The following is a 19,310-nucleotide window of genomic DNA, read 5'->3' as shown; positions in this document are numbered from 1 at the left end:
ACACACACACAGAGAGAGAGAGAGAGAGAGACACACACACACAGAGAGAGAGAGAGAGAGACACACACACACAGAGAGAGAGAGAGAGAGAGACACACACACAGAGAGAGAGAGACACACACACAGAGAGAGAGAGACACACACACAGAGAGAGAGAGACACACACACAGAGAGAGAGAGACACACACACAGAGAGAGAGAGACACACACACAGAGAGAGAGAGACACACACACAGAGAGAGAGAGACACACACACAGAGAGAGAGAGAGAGAGAGACACACACACAGAGAGAGAGAGACACACACACAGAGAGAGAGAGAGACACACACACAGAGAGAGAGAGAGACAGAAATAAAAAAAATGGGGGGGTTAGTTTGAGATACTTTAAGCCTTTAAGCAATCCAAAGCCTTTTCTCCAAAATAGTTGATGTAGTTAGCAGCCAATTCTATGTAGCATTACGAACTGATTAGAGAGAAACAGAGGCATTTTAACATGCAATACATGGTGTTGCTTCTGCAGCTGTCTAACTCCCCTCATCCTCTGTGTTAGTGAGATAATGCTTGTTCAAAGTGTGTTTTAGTGGTTTCTGTAGTCCAGAGAGGGAAGCCAGTAAATGGCTCTCTGCATCTTAAGAGGAGCAGTCATTCTCATGTCAAGGTTACTGAGTATTTTCTTCTGAGTACGAGGTGTGTGCATCAGAAATTATTTTCATGAATGTTCATTTTAGGACCAAGGCCTTGGCAGGGGTCACGTTAGAGTTCAGAAATCTTAATTCTGACAGCACAGACTATCAAAAAAATATGCATTTTAAACCATTTCACCTGCGTTTTAGATTAAAAGTCAACAGTGTTTTTTTTGCTTCAATAGAGTGATCAGGGACGTGCAACTACAGTTTTCCTTCACAGAAAATACATTAGTACAACACATTCGGCAGAATATTGCTTCATTTCCATCAGATGACAACAGAAGTGCAACGCTATTTGGCTAGCAGCCACACAAGTAAATGAGCTTATAATGAAAAAGAAAGGTATTTTTTGCAAAAATGATGCATGGTCATCATATTTCTAAGGTTTATCATAGCTACATTTCCTAATGTTTTGCTTGAAGTTTAACTTGCATTTTACTGGAGAGAAATAGGCTACACCGAGGGAAAAGTACCAGAGCACTGTCTGCTGATGGAATGCCCATTTGTGAATTCTCATCATAGGGGAGAAGTGCAACTGAAGAATAAAATTAGTCTGATGACAAGCAGAAATGACAATAAGAAGCATTTTAGATCTGTGTTTACAAAATGCAGTAAGATATTTCTTATGCATTTTATAATTTCTTTCTGCGTGAAAAACGTGACCCCTGCTTGGGGAATGAGCTCAATGTGGGAGCTATCAATGGTACATGACTCAAACTGAGATGATGCATGGTGTTTTATTCACTATACAGTAAATGGTAGAGGCGACTCTTGAATGTTGAATAAGAGGGAAGCAGAAAGAACTTGCAAACCACTCAGAGAGGGCTGAACTATCATAAAGGAGAGCAGAGAGCTCTTGTGCAATTCCATGGAAACGGAATTACACTGAGACTCAGATTTTTCACTTAAAAATGAATGCCAAGCAAATATTGTTGAAGTTTTACAAAAACATATTTACAAGAAAACATTTACAGATAAAAAGTTTGGCAACAGAATAAACTGAGAGAGATTTTACTATAATTCTGTTCCAAAACTTTGCATCGGCTCAGTTTCCAGTAAATTAGTTTATTTATTTTACTGTGTAAATTGTTTAAGAAGTCATTGTGCATAGAGTTGTATGGTTTGTTAAACTTTGAAACCAATGGTTTTTGTTAGGTTTTTGTTAGATCCTTTACAGTGGAATTGCCCTCTTATGGCTCAATGTGAAATCTTTGGTCTCTTAGTGATAAAGATAGAGAAATAGAAATAGACCGAACCACTCAGAGAGAGGGTGGAGAGAGAAAGAAAGAGAGAGCGAGAGAGAGAGAGAATAAGGGAGAAAGAGAGACAGAGAGAGAGAGAGAAAGAGAGAGGTGAGTAGTCTGATCTCCACAGTTTGTGAAATCACGGCCAGCTCAGCTAATAAACATGGTGTAATGGCTTCAGAGTGATCATTTGCGAGGATGTGACAGCCAGGGATGTGCACAGGGTGTAATTTTCTCCCCAGCGAGAGAAGACCATCTTCTCTCATTCTCCCTGCCTTTAATAAGTAATTTCCCTCCAAATGAAATCACTGCCTCCTCTTACAAACATACCAATTTGCAACTTGAGGAAATATTTGGAGTGATCCGCGACAGAAACCGATACCTCATTTTCTTAACAAGCACGGAGTTGTGTACAGAATGCAATGCAGAGCCACTGGGCTTCCCATGGTAGCTAACTGCCTCCCTCTCAGGAATGGCACTGGGAAATTAGGCCAGCGTGGCTGTCATTGATTTAGTTTGAACTGTGAAGTTCTCTCACTGCCTTTGACTCGTTTTCTCAGGGAACCACAAGCTTGCAGAGAGCATTACCAGTCATTCAGCATGCAGATTTAGCCAAGAATGCCCAATGACTGTATTTTCAGTGTATTAAATTACAGTACATTTTATTTTTGTCTAGAATTCTCCATTAATGTTGACCCTTGGGCTTTAAGAAGTGATCTAGTTATCCCCAGGAGCATAAAGGGACTGAATGTACGGTAGGCTACAGTTCTTATGTGCTATAAGCTCCTACATATGCAGCACCCCTGCTCTATTCCTCTGTGGCCACAGGCTTTCATCCACTCTGAGATGCTACTTGGGCACGTGCCATGGCGACGCATGGGTGTGCTAATTCAGTCAACCCTACCGAACATGTGAGAGACTATGGGAGCAACATGTGTTTCATGGTCCCAGGTGTCTCTTTGAGAGAAAGAAAAAGAGAAGGATGAAGGGTTACACATTTGGAAAAGTGTTGTCCTACCTTGTGAAAGTTGGAAAGTTAATCTTACCATGCTTGGGTTCTGATGAATGCTTTGTAGGTTATGCGGGGTTTGTTGGCACGGACTGATCACATTTTCAATCATTGTAGTCTCTCTATTGTCTTCTACTTCAATTGACTTATTCAGCAGTATGCAAAGCCGTGTCTCACTGCGTTGCTTTAGCTGACTTGTCGTAGGGTTTCACCTATGATTTACGTTCTCTCGATTAGAGGTCCTGGGCTACAGACAAGTGCTTATTCCAAGTACTTAGAGATAAGAATCTCAGGTGATCTAAGGTCAAATGTTCTAATGCCCAATAAAAATGCTTGTCGTAAGAAGACCGCCTGATAATATGTAGAAGGTAAAGCGATGAGTTGAATCTGATGCCCAGAGTATGTATGAATAATGAATGTATATATACATAATGGATGTGCAGTCACACACTTCAGTGAGCAGTGGATGGTGTGGTTGCCTTCAGCTCTCTCATAATTCACTGGTCTCTCTCATTAATCTGGCCCTGGTTCAGAATGATGAGGAAATGAAGCAGGGAGCCGTGCTCCAGTACAGTCTCCAGTACAGTCTCTATGACATGGCCATCCACCGGCCAGAAGGGTCGTCTCACCTCGCCAGAGATATAGCTCCAGTCAGACTAATTAAGACAGACAAAGAAAGAAAGAAAGAAAGAAAGAAAGAAAGAAAGAAAGAAAGAAAGAAAGAAAGAAAGACAGACAAAATGAGCTTACGAAAGGAAGGGAGGAAGGAAGAAATGCAGTGCAGTACACATAAGTTATGTACACTGCATTTAATTGCGCTTCTCTGTACAGCACCAGGAGTGCTCACTTAGTCAGTGTAAAGGGCACTACACACCCTTCACAATATGGTCGGTTCCAAATATTTGAGCCACACAAAAGTACTTAGAACTATGTAGAAAATGGCACACCGTCACTGCGCTTGCATAGTTTATGCCAGCAGCATACCACCCTACATCCCACTGCTGGCTTGTGTGTGAAGCTAAGCAGAGTTGGTCTTGGTCTGTCCCTGGATGGGAGACTAGATGCTGCTGAAAGTTATGTAACAGGTTCCCTTTCCTCTGGTCAGAAAATATATATCCCAATTTAGTGATTGGGGATATTGTCCTGTGTAGGGTGCTGTCTTTTGGGTGGGATGTTAAACGGGGTGTCCTGACTCTCTGTGGTCACTGAAGATCCCATGGCACTTATCGTAAGAGCTAAATTCCCAATCTGGCCTTCATACCATTGTGGCCACCTAATCATCCCCAGTTTACAATTGGCTCATTTGTCTCCCCTCTAACTATTCCCCAGATTGTTGTTGTAAATGAGAATGTGTTCTCAGTCAACTTACCTGGTAAAATAAGGGTTAAAAAAAAGGTGTGTAGCAGCCTTTAACTGTGAGAGTAAGTACACTTGACAGAGTGTAATCAGCTGTCAGATATATGTAAGAAAAGGAATAGCTGAAAACAACAGGTAAATGATTTAATTTAGCTGAGGTGTGTTGGCTGCCGCTGAGCGACTGCCAACACAAAGGTGTTTTAAGGGGCAGGTGACGTTTGAGGTTGTTACAAGCATACGGTATTCACAGGCCAGTGTTTGAAGTCGGGCTTATGTAAGACGCTTTCTTTGTCTCCATTGCAGATGACGGCTCTGTTGATGTGATACATTCTCCAATGATCAGACGTAAGGTGCCTCGATCACAGCTAATGTTATCTTAGTCACTCAGACACGGCGTGCTGTGAGGTGTGTATGTCAGGGAGACTTTCAATAGGACTCACAGGGGGGCCTGTTTATAAATCCCTGTCTCTGAAAGAAACCTTTTGTGTCCCTAAATATCCCTAAATGAATGTGTTATCTAATTTAGCTGTTACCCTATTCATGTTGTGTGTGTGTGTGTGTGTGTGTGTGTGTGTGTGTGTGTGTGTGTGTGTGTGTGTGTGTGTGTGTGTGTGTGTGTGTGTGTGTGTGTGTGTGTGTGTGTGTGTGTGTGTGTGTGTGTGTGGGTATGCGTTTGTGTGTGTGTGTGTGTATGCTTGTCAGGATTAGTATATGTGTTTGATTGTTAAATTTTTTTTTTATGGTACTGGTACTCCCTATATATAGCTCTACTCTTGTGTTACTATTTTTCTTTTTATTATTATTTATTAACTCAACATCGTTGGACTGGTGTATAACATCGAGCAAACAGCCATGCAATCTTCATACACAAACATTGGCAGTACAATGGCCTTACTGAAGAGCTCAGTGACTTTCAACGAGGCACTGTTATAGGATGCCACCTTACCAACAAGTGAGTTTGTTAAATTTCTGCCCTGCTAGCGCTGCCCCAGTCAACTGTAAGTACTGTTGTTGTGACTTGGAAGTGGTAGGCCACACAAGCTCACAGATCGTGACTGTCGAGAGCGGAAGCATGTAGCGCGTAAAAAACATCTGTCCTCGGTTGCAACACTCACTACCGGGTACCAAACTGCCTCTGGAAGCAACGTCAGCACCATAACTGCTCATCGGGAGCTTCATGAAATGAGTTTCCATGTCCGAGCAGACGCACACAAGCCTAAGAGCACCAATGCCAAGCTTCTGCTAGAGTGGTGTCAAGCTTGCTGCCATTGGACTGCCAGTGCCCGACCTCACTAATGCTCCTGTGGCTGAATGGAAGCAAATCCCTGCAGCAATGTTCCAACATCTAGTGGAAAGCCTTCCCAGAAGGGTGGAATCTGTTAGGGCAGCAAAGGAGGGACCAACTCCATATTAATGCTCATGATTTTGGAATATGATGTTCGACGAGCAGGTGTCCACATACTTTTGGTCAATGTAGTGTATATCCTATATGTTTTTACGTTTGTTGCCTGTGTGTTTGCGTGGGACATGGTTTGCTGGAGAAGATTGTGAGTTTTCTCGTGTGAGCACCATTAGTTGAGAGTCAGCAGTTTCGCTGATGAAGACAGAGGTAGAGGAAATGGCCCCTCATAAATACCCTGCTACTGTACTGTAGTCTGTCTGTGTGCTGCTGATTCCCCAACGACTACACCGCCAAGAAGTGAGAAGAGGAGTTGATGATCTATAGGGCCATTAGGCCTCTAACCCCTAACTCTCTCACTTTACTTGCATCTCTGTCATTACTACCATTATGCCTTGTTCTCTGGGCCTGGGGCCCACCATTGGAGATAGAGGGAGAGAGGATGACCTGTGTGATAAAGCGGGGGAGTGGTGTCATGCATTACTGATACTGAGGGGAGCAGGAGCAGCTAATATGCTAGATAAGAGAGGAGTAGAGCACCGACACCACTCTCTGTGATGGATACCTTTGGTCTGGTCTTTCTGGGGAATTATCCTGTTAGCTATTCCTATTGGACAGCAGAGAGGAAGAAGGGGCATTCATTTGCTTATTGTGTGATAGGGTAGACAAAGGTGATGTTAGAATGACACAAATTATGTTATGTTTGAGAGCAGCTCCTTATGTTCATCTGTTGAAATGACACTGATCCAGTCTGGGATGTAACACTTTCAAGTACATGATGTCTTCTTAAGACAGAATCGTATATCTTAAGACAGGGCAGAGTGCAATGAGCATAATGAGTAGCTCTCCATATAAACTTTTACTCTTCAGCGTTGAAGTGGACGACGGATTAAAGATGTTAAATCGCTTGGTCGACGGGTGGATTTGAATGCTCAGGCACAATGACCACATTTACATGCCCACCAATATCCCGTTGTTATGCAAGATACTCAAGTATTCCATTTTTGAGTCGACGCAAATAAACATCATATCCTGTTTAAAATAACCCGAAAAAGCTTGTGTCCCGGATATGAGAAACCCGGATAAGATGCCTGGGACATGCTGATCTAAGACCGGATACTGTGGCATGTAAACATCTTATCCCATTTACTGTTGTTTTTGCAATCTGCACAAGCTCAGTTTCTCATATCCTGGGCGTTGTGTGATAATGTTTTCATCTGATTGCCAAACAGATAATTTAAATATTTAAATAGTAGGCTATACCTTATAATTTAGGCCATATTATAATTTCCGACATTTGTTTGTCAACTACAGTTTGATACATGCAGCTTATCTTCTGTCATAAATTGTTGCCCCAGAAGACTAAATAAAGTAATGCTCACCAGAATAACACCTTACATTGATAGAATGAATGCATTGGTAATCTAGTTAACACCGGTAAAGTTGTCTGTTTAGTTTAAGGACCTGCGAGAAAATGCAATAATTCCAAAACAGTAGAAAGATTGTTTTAAGCAAATGAAAGCTGAGAAAACGATGGAACGCAGTTCTGGTAAGAACTGTTCGTCTTGGGTACATATTTTATGTGATTGAAATTCTCTGCTTGCATAACAGTGTCAAAGATAACAAGTTACACGCGCATTCACATTTTTTCAAGAGACACTGAATGAAAGAAATCATATTTCTCCACCCCTGTTCCCAAGACAAAATGTATATTTGTTTTATAAATGTACTGCCAAAATGTCATATTATATGAGGCTACATGTGAGAGGTTATAGGCCTACAGTCAGTGTCCACATTTCAGTTACTATTCCATTTAACCTCGTGAGCGGGATATCAAAAGTGTATGTAAACAGTTTATCCAGAATAAGACCTTAAGCGGGATATAAGCTACTCTCCGTAATACTGTACGCATGTAAAAGTGGTCCCTGACTAAGAAGAGTCTGGGGCTCACACTCTGACTCTGAGTATTAAAGTCAGCTTGTTTGTGTCAGATGTTGGGATTTGTTTGTTTTGCCTGTGCTCTGCTAAGCTGGAGAGATTCCCCCGGTGAGGGGATGCCAGGCCGGGCCCATACTGCACCTTTAGGAGAGGTTGAATACATGAATAAGTGATACAGGCCTGTAGAGGGTCTTGAGGGGGGGAGGGGTTGGGGAGCAGGAGAGAGAGAGAGAGAGAGAGAGAGAGAGAGAGAGAGAGAGAGAGAGAGAGAGAGAGAGAGAGAGAGAGAGAGAGAGAGAGAGAGAGAGAGAGAGAGAGAGAGAGAGAGAGAGAGAGAGAGAGAGAGAGAGAGAGAGAGAGAGAGAGAGAGAGAGAGAGAGAGAGAGAGAGAGAGAGAGACAGAGAGAGAGAGACACAGAGAGAGAGAGACACAGAGAGAGAGAGACACAGAGAGAGAGAGACACAGAGAGAGAGAGACACAGAGAGAGAGAGAGACACACAGAGAGAGAGAGACACACACAGAGAGAGAGAGAGACTAATGAGAAGCACCACGGCACTGGGGGCTTACGTACAGTCTGTCTCCAGGAGCTCCAGGGGCCTCATTTATGCATGTTGGGTATCACCCAAAAATTTGCATTTTTAAAAAACTAAACATGAGAATGTGCTTGTCCTCCCACAAACTTTAGACCATGCGTACGCAGTTTCTAGTGGTTGAAGGATTGCGTTGCAAGAAGGCAAAAGTAGCCTTGTAGCCTTGTGCAAATGGGGAATATATGATGACATATTCATAACCAAAAAGTATATATTTCTGATTATTCTTTAAATTCCATAATCTGACTGATGGTTTCGTACAAAATGGTCATTAGGTCTACAACAAGTTAGGATAGGCTACCATTCATCCCATCTCTCATTGAACTGGACCCACTTCTCAGTAGTAAATAGATAAGCTGTGATGTCACATTTCTCGAGGAGACAATGTCTCATTTATAAAGGTAATATATATCATAAGCATTGCACCATTTCTGGCCATGATGAGTTCATGTTCCCCAAGTAGCCATACAACAAATGACCATGCATATTTCTAATTTAAATGATCCTATTAGATAGGTTATTATGATTTCAAGTTGTTGCTCTATGCATCGGAAAGGGAGCGTAGTTTATAACATAGGCTACAGTAAAATGTTGCAGGTGAACAGACAGTTGATATGTTGTATTGAAGTGTGTAGGCTACCACTGTAAGTAGGCCTAGTGTAGTTCAAACATTTTTCAGAGAATTCATGGGCATTGCAGCACATTTAGGTTTGGGGGAAAGTCAATGCAAAACATTATTGAATTCAGAATTCAGATTTCAGAAACGGTCCGATACAGCAAATGTCACTGCAAAAAAAAACAACTTCTGCCAACACCTCCAAAGACATTTGATCAAGTTCGCCATTGATATTTCCTATTATTTTCCTTTTAGATTTAATTTTTATTTATTTATTTCACCTTTATTTAACCAGGTAGACAAGGTAGACAAGTTGAGAAGAAGTTCTCATTTACAATTGCGACCTGGCCAAGATAAAACACGTGGAGTAAAACAAACATACAGTCAATAATACAGTAGAAAAATAAGTCTATATACGATGTGAGTAAATGAGGTGAGATAAGGGAGGTAAAGGCAAAAAAAAGGCCATGGTGGTGAAGTAAATACAATATAGCAAGTAAAACACTGGAATTGTAGATTTGCAGTGGAAGAATATGCAAAGTAGAAATAAACATAATGGGGTGCAAAGGAGAAAAATAAATAAATACAGTAGGGGAAGAGTTAGTTGTTTGGGCTAAATTATAGATGGGCTATGTACAGGTGCAGTAATCTTTGGAGTTTGTTCCAGTCATTGGCAGCAAAGAACTGGAAGGAGAGGCGGCCAAAGGAATCATTGGTTTTGGGGGTGACCAAAGAGATATACCTGCTGGAGCGCGTGCTACAGGTGGGTGCTGCTGTGGTGACCAGCGAGCTGAGAAAAGGGGGGACTTTACCTAGCAGGGTCTTGTAGATGACCTGGAGCCAGTGGGTTTGGCGACGAGTATGAAGCAAGGGCCAGCCAACGAGAGCGTACAGGTTGCAGTGGTGGGTAGTGTTTGGTGACAAAACGAATGGCACTGTGATAGACTGCATCCAATTTATTGAGTAGGGTATTGGAGGCTATTTTGTAAATGACATCGCCGAAGTTGAGGATCGGTAGGATGGTCAGTTTTACGAGGGTATGTTTGGCAGCATGAGTGAAGGATGCTTTGTTGCGAAATAGGAAGACAATTCTAGATTTAACTTTGGATTGGAGATGTTTGATGTGAGTCTGGAAGGAGATTTTACAGTCTAACCAGACACCTAGGTATTTGTAGTTGTCCACATATTCTAAGTCAGGTGCAGGTGCAGGCAGCGATCGTTTGAAGAGCATGTTTTTAGTTTAATTTGTATTTAAGAGCAGTTGGAGGCCACAGAAGGAGAGTTGTATGGCATTGAAACTCGTCTGGAGGGTTGTTAACACAGTGTCCAAAGAAGGGCCAGAAGTATACAGAATGGTGTCGTCTGCGTAGAGGTGGATCAGAGACTCACCAGCAGCAAGAGCGACATCATTGATGTATACAGAGAAGAGAGTCGGCCCAAGATTTGAACCCTGTGGCACCCCCATAGAGACTGCCAGAGGCCCGGACAACAGGCTCTTCGATTTGACACAATGAACTCTATCAGAGAAGTAGTTGGTGAACCAGGCGAGGCAATCATTTGAGAAACCAAGGCTATCGAGTCTGCCGATGAGGATGTGGTGATTGACAGAGTCGAAAGCCTTGGCCAGGTCAATGAATATGGCTGCAGAGTATTGTTTCTTATCGTTTAGGTTAAGATATCGTTTAGGATCTTGAGCGTGGCTGAGGTGCACCCTTGACCAGCTCTGAAACCAGACTGCATAGCGGAGAAGGTGCCGTGGGATTCGAAATGGTCGGTAATCTGTTTGTTGACCTGGCTTTCGAAGACCTTAGAAAGGCAGAGTAGGATAGATATAGGTCTGTAGCAGTTTGGGTCAAGAGTGTCCACCCTTTTGAAGAGGGGGATGACCGCAGCTGCTTTCCGATCTTTGGGAATCTCAGACGACACGAAAGAGAGGTTGAACAGGCTAGTAATAGGGGTTCCAACCATTTCGGTTAGATAATTTTACAAAGAAAGAGTCCAGATTGTCTAGCCCGGCTGATTTATAGGGTTCCAGATTTTGCAGCTCTTTCAGAACATCAGCTAGATATACTGTCTTGGCCTAATTCCAATACTACCAAAGTTTACAGCCAATAATGGCGATATTGTCACCATAAAAGGTGAATGATGGGCGTTAATTCAGGCAGAGTTTTAGTTCATGCTCATTCACACATGCACAATTTGACTACAGGTCTGATTTATAATGTGAAATGTGTATATACTGTATGGCAACTTCAACAGTGAAGAGGCGACCCCGGGATGCTGGCCTACTAGGCAGAGTTGCATAGAAAAAGCCATATCTCAGACTTTAAGATGGGCAAAACACCACAGACACTGGACAGAGGAACTCTGCCTAGAAGGCCAGCATCCTGGAGTCGCCTCTTCATTGTTGAAGTTGAGACTAGTGTTTTGCGGGTACTATTTAATGAAGCTGCCAGTTGTACGTGATCTTCAGTTCCTCTGCAATATCTCGGATGGAATAGCCTTAATTTCTCAGAACAAGAATAGACTGATGAGTTTCAGAAGAAAGTTATTTGTTTCTGGCCATTTTGAGCCTGTAATCGAACCCACAAATGTTGATGCTCCAGATACTCAACTAGTCTAAAGAAGGCCAGTTTTATTGCTTCTTTAATCAGGACAAGAGTTTTCAGCTGGGCTAACATCATTTCAAAAGGGTTTTCTAATGATCAATTAGCCTTTTAAAATGATAAACTTGGATTAGCTAACACAACGTGCCATTGGAACACAGTAGTGATTGTTGCTGATAATGGGCCGCCTCTGTACGCCTATGTAGATATTCCATTACAAATCTGCCATTTCCAGCTACAATAGTCATTTGCAACATTAACAATGTCTACACTGTATTTCTGATCAATTTCATGTTATTTAAATGGACAAAAAAATTGATTTTCTTTAAAAACAAGGACATTTGTAAGTGACCCCAAATTTTTGAACTGGTGGAAAAGGGCAGTGTGGAGTGCAATAGAGATTGCATCGTCTGTGGATCTGTTCGGGCGGTATGCAAATTTAAGTAGGTCTAGGGTTTCTGGGATAATGGTGTTGATGTGAGCAATGACCAGCCTTTCAAAGCACTTCATGTCTACAGACGTGAGTGCTAAGGGTCGGTAGTCATTTAGACAGGTTACCTTCGTGTTCTTGGGCACAGGCACTATGGTGATCTGCTTGAAACAAGTTGGTATTACAGACTCGGACAGGCAGAGGTTGAAAATGTCAGTGAAGACACCTGCCAGTTGGTCAGCGCATGCTTGCAGTACTCGTCCTGGTAATCCGTCTGGCCCTGCGGCTTTGTGATTGTTGACCTGTTTAAAGGTCTTACTCACATCGGCCACAGAGAGCGTGATCACACAGAGGATAGAGAGAGTTTTGTTGAGAATGGAATGTATATATTTAAATTTTTTCTTAGAAGGTTCTTTCAATGTTACAAATGTTTTTTCGCAAATGTTTTTTGGAAAGTTTTCTTAATGTTCTGAGAACATGAGGAAACACCTGTAGGAAACGTTATGCTGAAGTACTGAAATTCCCACAGAAGAACATTGTTTCTTAATGTTCTTTGATCAATTTTAGAACATTACTTTAAATAAAACCACAAGGAAATCTGTAGGAAACGTTATGCTGAAATACTGAAATTCCCACCTAAGAAACATATGGTTCTCAGAACGCTATCTTCTACCTGGGTGTCTTGTACCATTCCCAGAACATTGTGGGAAGGTTGTAGGCAAAATAACCGTAGGACAACCATGCTATCGTCAAGCTCCTGTGGTTTGAAGCTTTGTAGGACCTCTTCATATCTGAGGGCAGGCCTAATGTGTCCTCTCATTGTGTCTGCTCCTCAGTAACATGGCAGAGCAGCACAGGTCACTAACACCAGATCCATCTGCTCAAGTCAGGAACAGGAACTTACTAGCACTCGTTTCTCCTGCTGGTTGAGAGATTAAAATGACGGCCGTTAACTTTTATCACTGTCCATCTATTCATAAAATTATAGTCTCTGCTGCTGTAGTGTTGGGAAAGAGAGAGAGAACAGAGACAAATGAGTAGTACTCGATAGGCGCGACTCACCACTCTTTACATAGTTTACAGTTCTTTTAAGAATGGTGAAATATTGTAGTTACTGTTTTATGTGCTACCTGTGTGTGTGTGTGTGTGTGTGTGTGTGTGTGTGTGTGTGTGTGTGTGTGTGTGTGTGTGTGTGTGTGTGTGTGTGTGTGTGTGTGTGTGTGTGTGTGTGTGTGTGTGTGTGTGTGTGTGTGTGTGTGTTTGAGTTCGAGGATAAGTACATAAACTACTCTTGTTCATACAATATAGACTAGTTTTTGATTGAATTGCGCTTTTTCCGATACATTTATCTCTCAGACATGTAACAGACAATCAGGTATACTATGCTTTCACCTGTCTAAATGAATGTCATTCTGTATAAACCTTGTCATACCAGCTGTATAACTGAACTCCTGTCCTGACCTTTGACCCCTGTGTTTCCTGTCTGCAGCTGGAGGTGTCTGTGACAGACCTGAGTGGGAAGCTGGTGGAGGGTCCTGTAGCCCTGCTGGTGGACGTCAACGACCAGAATGACAACAGGCCCATCTTCAAGGAGACCCGCTACGCTGGGGAGGTGCTGGAGGGCTCACCTACTGGTAGGTGGCGGTACCCACTCTGCTTATCTATGGCAGTGTTGACCAGGGTCGTATTAATCAGTGCAAAAAATTTGCACTGATTAATCCCTCCACCTTTTGGGTAATTTGCTTCATTTTAGTTCCTAGTGAAGATGACCACGGTTAAGGGAAAGCTGGTATGAAGATAGTGATGCAGTGTCATCATCAGCCTGCCACTGTCAGCTCTGACCATTCTTTGACCCGACTTCATATTGCTGCATTAATGGTGGTCTGATGTCTGAGACGAGCTGAAAGCAGCTGAGAGGACAAAAAATGGTCAGGAAAATGCAGGAGTAATTATGGTGGCATATTGATTATTTGTGTTCCGTACTTAAGAACAGAATTGACTGTATCCTCAATTTTGAAAAACATCCACATAGACTGAACTTTGAAAAATATTCATCAAGAATCTCTGAAGAAAACATGTTTTCCCCCCATTAATGTGTCAGAATAATACACCTTGTCAGACAAGGTGACCATAGAAAGGTGAGCATCATCATTTGAGCTTTCATTCCTTTTTTTCATTTTACGGACTATTGTTGTTGTGTGTATGTTGTTTAATGACTCACACAGGAAGCAGACCATTTGGAGAGTGGATGACATCTCCTTTCTCCTCTCCTCTTCTGTGTGCTGCAGAAATAGATAAAAAAAAGTCAGGGAAACAGAGCAGAGCCTTTGGAGGTCTGAACTTTTTCCTCTGTTCTCCTGCTGGCTCTGCTGCTCTGCTATCCCGGGTCTGGTCCCTTGTCCTCATTCGCTCCTCAACCTCTCTGGGCTGGTTACCGTGACAACCTCAAACACTTCTGGCTTACACCAGTCACAGAGGACCTCACCCTCCTGTGCGTGTGCGTATGTGTTAGTGGGTGTGTAATCGCGTGTCAGTATTAGTGTGTGAGAGAGATAGCGAAAGAAAGACAGAGACAGTGAGTTTGCACAACACAAAAGGGTAATGAGACAGAGCAGAGATGATATCAGGACCGAACTCTGTAAAGAGCTGACTTGTGCTCATATCATTAGCACACAAACAAATATACTGTACATAACACTCAGTAGCAGCTGCAGCAGCAGCAGATAAGGCTGAAAAGTCGTCAGGCAAGAGACATTAATCACACAGTCAGTAGAGTAACACAGTGTTATTCCCCATGGTGACAAAAGTCTTCAACTGCAGTGTTTGGCTGTATGGATCTTTACAGCTAGGCTAATGAAAGCATAATGATGTGCTAGCTATCACCGGGGCTATAAAACAGTAGGCACAGGGCTTTTGGTTGCACATAGAACTAATATTGTGAACCAAAGCAGGTTTTTCTAATAGCCAAAGGGCCAAATGATGGAATTATTTTAGAGTTCCCTGTAGCTCTTTGTAAAGTTATGGCTTAAAGCCTCGCAGCGAATTGTGTGGGATTCAGGAATATGACAAATACCCAGCAGGCTAGGTTTTATTGGGTTATGGAGGTTTAGGCCAAAATACAGATGAATCATCTTAGTTTTAAGTCTGAATCCGTTTACGGAGACAAGTTAACTCAAGGTTTCGCAAACTCAGCTGCATTCACTTTTCAGAACTCATTTTCTGCCTAGTTTGGATTCAATTTTTATCTACAAAGTACATTCAGGTCCTCCCGTGACTCGGTTTAATAAGATGGATGCTGATTTGTTTTATTTGCAATTATATGTTTCATAGACACTCTGGTCTTGATTTAATTTCACTATGTCTTCATCTGACATCTCTTTGGAGCAGTTGCCATGGTAAATCAAATTGAAATGAGGGATAGGACTGATGATGTACAGAGGAGTCAATTCAATCCCTGCTCTCACTTCACTGCTGCACTGCTCATGGTTGGTGTGGGCTGGGGGGGGCAGGGGGATACATTTTCTGTCCATCAAATGTAATGAGATACATTTTGTGGCATTTGCCCCTGCTCCTGAGAGGCGGCATCAGGCAAGGTGGCCACATAGAAAATACTACCGTTTTCCATAGAATACTATAGTATTTCTATGGACTTCTGTAGTAAACTGTAGTATACTACACACTGTAGTATCCCTCAATCATCTGTAGTACTTAGTATAGAATGTTGTAGTATACTGTTGAATACTATGGTAAATACTACAGTATTATCCACAAAACCCTACAGTCCACAAAACTTGTTTTTTTAACTACAGTAAATACTACAGTATTTGTATATACCCTGCCAATTCTCCTTCTCCATAACCCAATTTGTGCCACATGTAAGTGAGAAACTAACATGCCAAGTATAGACCATCGGAAATATCCATTCAGAATCCAGTCCTAGCTACCTACTTACCTGTCTAACAACAGGTAATGGAAAATAGTATTTCTCCAGTTAAAAAACAGAAACACTTTAGTAAATGCGACAGTAATGTACCCAAAAACACTATAGTATACTACAGTTGTCACGCTCGTTTGTAGAGAAGGACCAAGGCGCAGCGTGATTACAATTCCACATAATTTATTAAAGTGAAACTATAAAACAAAACAAGAAACTAACAACGAACCGTGACTACAGAGGTGCTACGTACACTAACTCAAAATAATATCCCACAAACACAGGTGGAATAAAGGCTACCTAAATATGATCCCCAGTTAGAGACAATGATACCAGCTGCCTCTAATTGGGAATCATACAAAATCACCAACATAGAAAAACAAAACTAGAACCCCTCATAGAAATAATAAACTAGACTAACCTCCCAGTCACGCCCTGACCTACTCCACCATAGAAAATAAGGACTCTCTATGGTCAGGACATGACAACAGTTTGCTAAAATACTACAGTAAATATTACATTATACTTTACTGCAGTCTGCAAAAACACTAGAGTAAATACTACAGTATACTGTAGTATTTTATAGTATACTACACTAAATACTAAAGTCTGCAAAAAACACTACAGTGAATACTACAGTAAAGTCTGCAAAAATACTACAGTGAATATTAAAGTATTCCAACTATATTATACACTACAGTATTTTTTTCATGTAGGTGCACAGTTGCAGTGTAGCTATCTATGTGGGATCAGTCCCATATTTATGCCCTCTGCCAATACCTTCCTAATCAGGAACTCAGCATTTGTCCCCTGACCCCTGCCTCATTAATCACAGAGGTGGACGGGTCTTGGACTCCCAGTCTGTCCTGGCCTGTCAGTAATATGGCCCCTGGACCACACGCCACCAGGGCTAACCTTAACTCTCCCATACTTTACATTCATGTAAAACGCTGCCTATACATGAGTGTATTTGTGTTTTTCTTATGTGTGTGTGATTTGGATAACAATGTGTGAGCACCAATCATGTTTCTGTGCTTTGCCTTATTTTATTTACCTCACCCTTTAACCTGCATTTGTTCTGCAATATTCCACGCCATTTTGCTTCAAGAATAACTTAACTATACCATAGAAGCATCATTTCCCTAAACAAGCCCTCTAAACTACCATGGAAATTATGCAAATTGGATTTGTGTGTGTTTTACTGTATGGATATAGGAATTCAGTATGGTGGTCTGTGTAGCAGTGTGTGGTGGCAGTGTGGTGTGTTTGTCTCTGTTGTGGGGGACTGCAGCCATCAGGGGAGGCTGCACGGGACAATGTCACACCGTTTCTGACATTTCTGTGCAAACTGAGCAACCCTGAGCCCTCCTGACAAGCCTTTCTCCCCCTTCTGTTTACTTACCCACTCCTTTTCTGTTTCTTTTTGACTATTTTTCCCTCTATTTTAATCCTCTCTCTCTGCTATACATGCCCCAAGGCTTTACTCTCTCAATTTCTTCTCCTTTCTTCTCCCAAGCACCCCCTCTTTTTTGACAGCCTTGGAATAGTTGGTCTGCCTTGCTACAATTCCTTGGCATAGCCCTATACATTTACATCTTCATCTTCTGTTTGGAATCAAAGGCACATCTATATTGTCTATTTGCGTTCAGAATTCAGTGTTAGGGGTGTTTTTCTATATCAAATCAAATCATAGAAAATGTTATTAGTCACATGCGCTGAATACAACAGGTATGCTTACTTACGAGCCCCTAACCAAGAATGCAGTTTAAACAAATATTGATAAGAAAATGAAATTAAAGTAACAAGTAATTAAAGAGCAGCAGTAAAATAACAATAGCAAGACTATATACGGGGGAGTCAATGTGCGGGGGCACCGGTTAGTTAAGGTAATATGTACATGTAGGTAGAGTTACAGTGGCTTGCGAAAGTATTCACCCCCTTGGCATTTTTCCTATTTTGTTGTCTTGAAACCTGTAAGTAAAATTGATTTTGGGGGGGTTTGTATCATTTGATTTACACAACATGCCTACCACTTTGAAGATGAAAAAATCTTTTTTATTGTGAAATAAGACAAAAAAACTGAAAACTTGAGCGTGCCTAACTATTCACCCCCCCAAAGGCAATACTTTGTAGAGCCACCTTTTGCAGCAATTACAGCTGCAAGTCTCTTGGGGTATGTCTCTATAAGCTTGGCACATCTAGCCACTAGGATTTTTGCCCATTTTTTTCAGGCAAAACTGCTCCAGCTCCTTCAAGTAGGATGGGCTCCGCTGGTGTACAGCAATCTTTAAGTCATACCTCAGATTCTCAATTGGATTGAGGTCTGGGCCATTCCAAAACATTTAAATGTTTCCCCTTAAACCACCCGATTGTTGCTTTAGCAGTATGCTTAGGGTCATTGCTGGAAGGTGAACCTCCGTACCAGTCTCAAATCTCTGGAAGACTGAAACAGGTTTCCCTCAAGAATTTCCCTGTATTTAGCCCCATCCATCATTCCTTCAATTCTGACCAGTTTCCCAGTCCCTGCCGATGAAAAACATCCCTACAGCATGATGCTGCCACCACCATGCTTCACTGTGGGGATGGTGCTCTCGGGGTAATGTGAGTTGTTGGGTATGCGCTAGACATAGCGTTTTCCTTGATAGGTAAAAAGTTCAATTTTAGTCTCATCTGACCAGAGTGCCTTCTTCCATATGTTTGGGGAGTCTCCCACATGCCTCTTATTTCTTTCTTTAAGCAATGGATTTTTTTCTGGACTCTTTTCCGTAAAGCCCAGCTCTGTGGAGTGTATGGCTTAAAGTGGTCCTATGGACAGATACTCCAATTTCTACTGTGGAGCTTGGCAGCTCCTTCAGGGTTATCTCTTTGTTGCCTTTCTGATTAATGCCCTCCTTGCCTGGTCTGTGTGTTTTGGTGGGCGGCCCTCTCTTGGCAGGTTTGTTGTGGTGCCATATTCTTTTCATGATTTAATAGTGGATTTAATGGTGCTCCGTGGGATGTTCAAAGTTTCAGATATTTTTTTTCTAACCCAACCCTGATCTGTACTTCTCCACAACTTTGTCCCTGACCTGTTTGGAGAGCTCCTTGGTCTTCATGGCGCCGCTTGCTTGGTGGTGCCCCTTGCTTAGTGGTGTTGCAGACTCTGGGGCCATTCAGAACAGGTGTATAAATACTGAGATAGTGTGACAGATCATGTGACACCTAGATTGCACACAGGTGGAATTTATTTAACTAATTATGTGACTTTGACTGTAATTTGTTGCACAAGATCGTATTTAGGGGTTTCATAGCATTTTTTTTAAACATGTTTTTTTTTCTTTTTTTCACTTCAGTAATTTTGACTATTTTGTGTATGTCCATGACATAAAATCAAAATAAAAATGTATTTAAATTATAGGTTGTAATGAAACAAAATAGGAAAAACTGGGTGGGGGGGGGGGGGGGGGGGTAGCCATTTGATTAGATGTTCAGGAGTCTTATGGCTTGGGGTAGAAGCTGTT

The 19,310-nt window shown here is 41.9% G+C and overlaps 1 protein-coding gene across 1 annotated transcript in view; it reads left to right on the top strand.

Annotated features, from left to right (window-relative positions):
• LOC139371084 (cadherin 13, H-cadherin (heart)) overlaps positions 1 to 19,310 on the top strand; it is a 531,337-nt gene that overhangs the window by 271,465 nt on the left and 240,562 nt on the right. The window contains exon 6 of the mRNA XM_071111141.1: positions 13,366 to 13,510. Within this exon, the coding sequence (XP_070967242.1) occupies positions 13,366 to 13,510 (145 nt within the window). The remainder of the gene's footprint in view (positions 1 to 13,365; positions 13,511 to 19,310) is intronic.

The sequence above is a fragment of the Oncorhynchus clarkii genome, chromosome 2 (assembly GCF_045791955.1).
Source record: "Oncorhynchus clarkii lewisi isolate Uvic-CL-2024 chromosome 2, UVic_Ocla_1.0, whole genome shotgun sequence".
In the NCBI taxonomy this organism is placed as follows: domain Eukaryota; kingdom Metazoa; phylum Chordata; class Actinopteri; order Salmoniformes; family Salmonidae; genus Oncorhynchus; species Oncorhynchus clarkii.
This window is presented reverse-complemented; position numbering and strand designations above follow the sequence as displayed.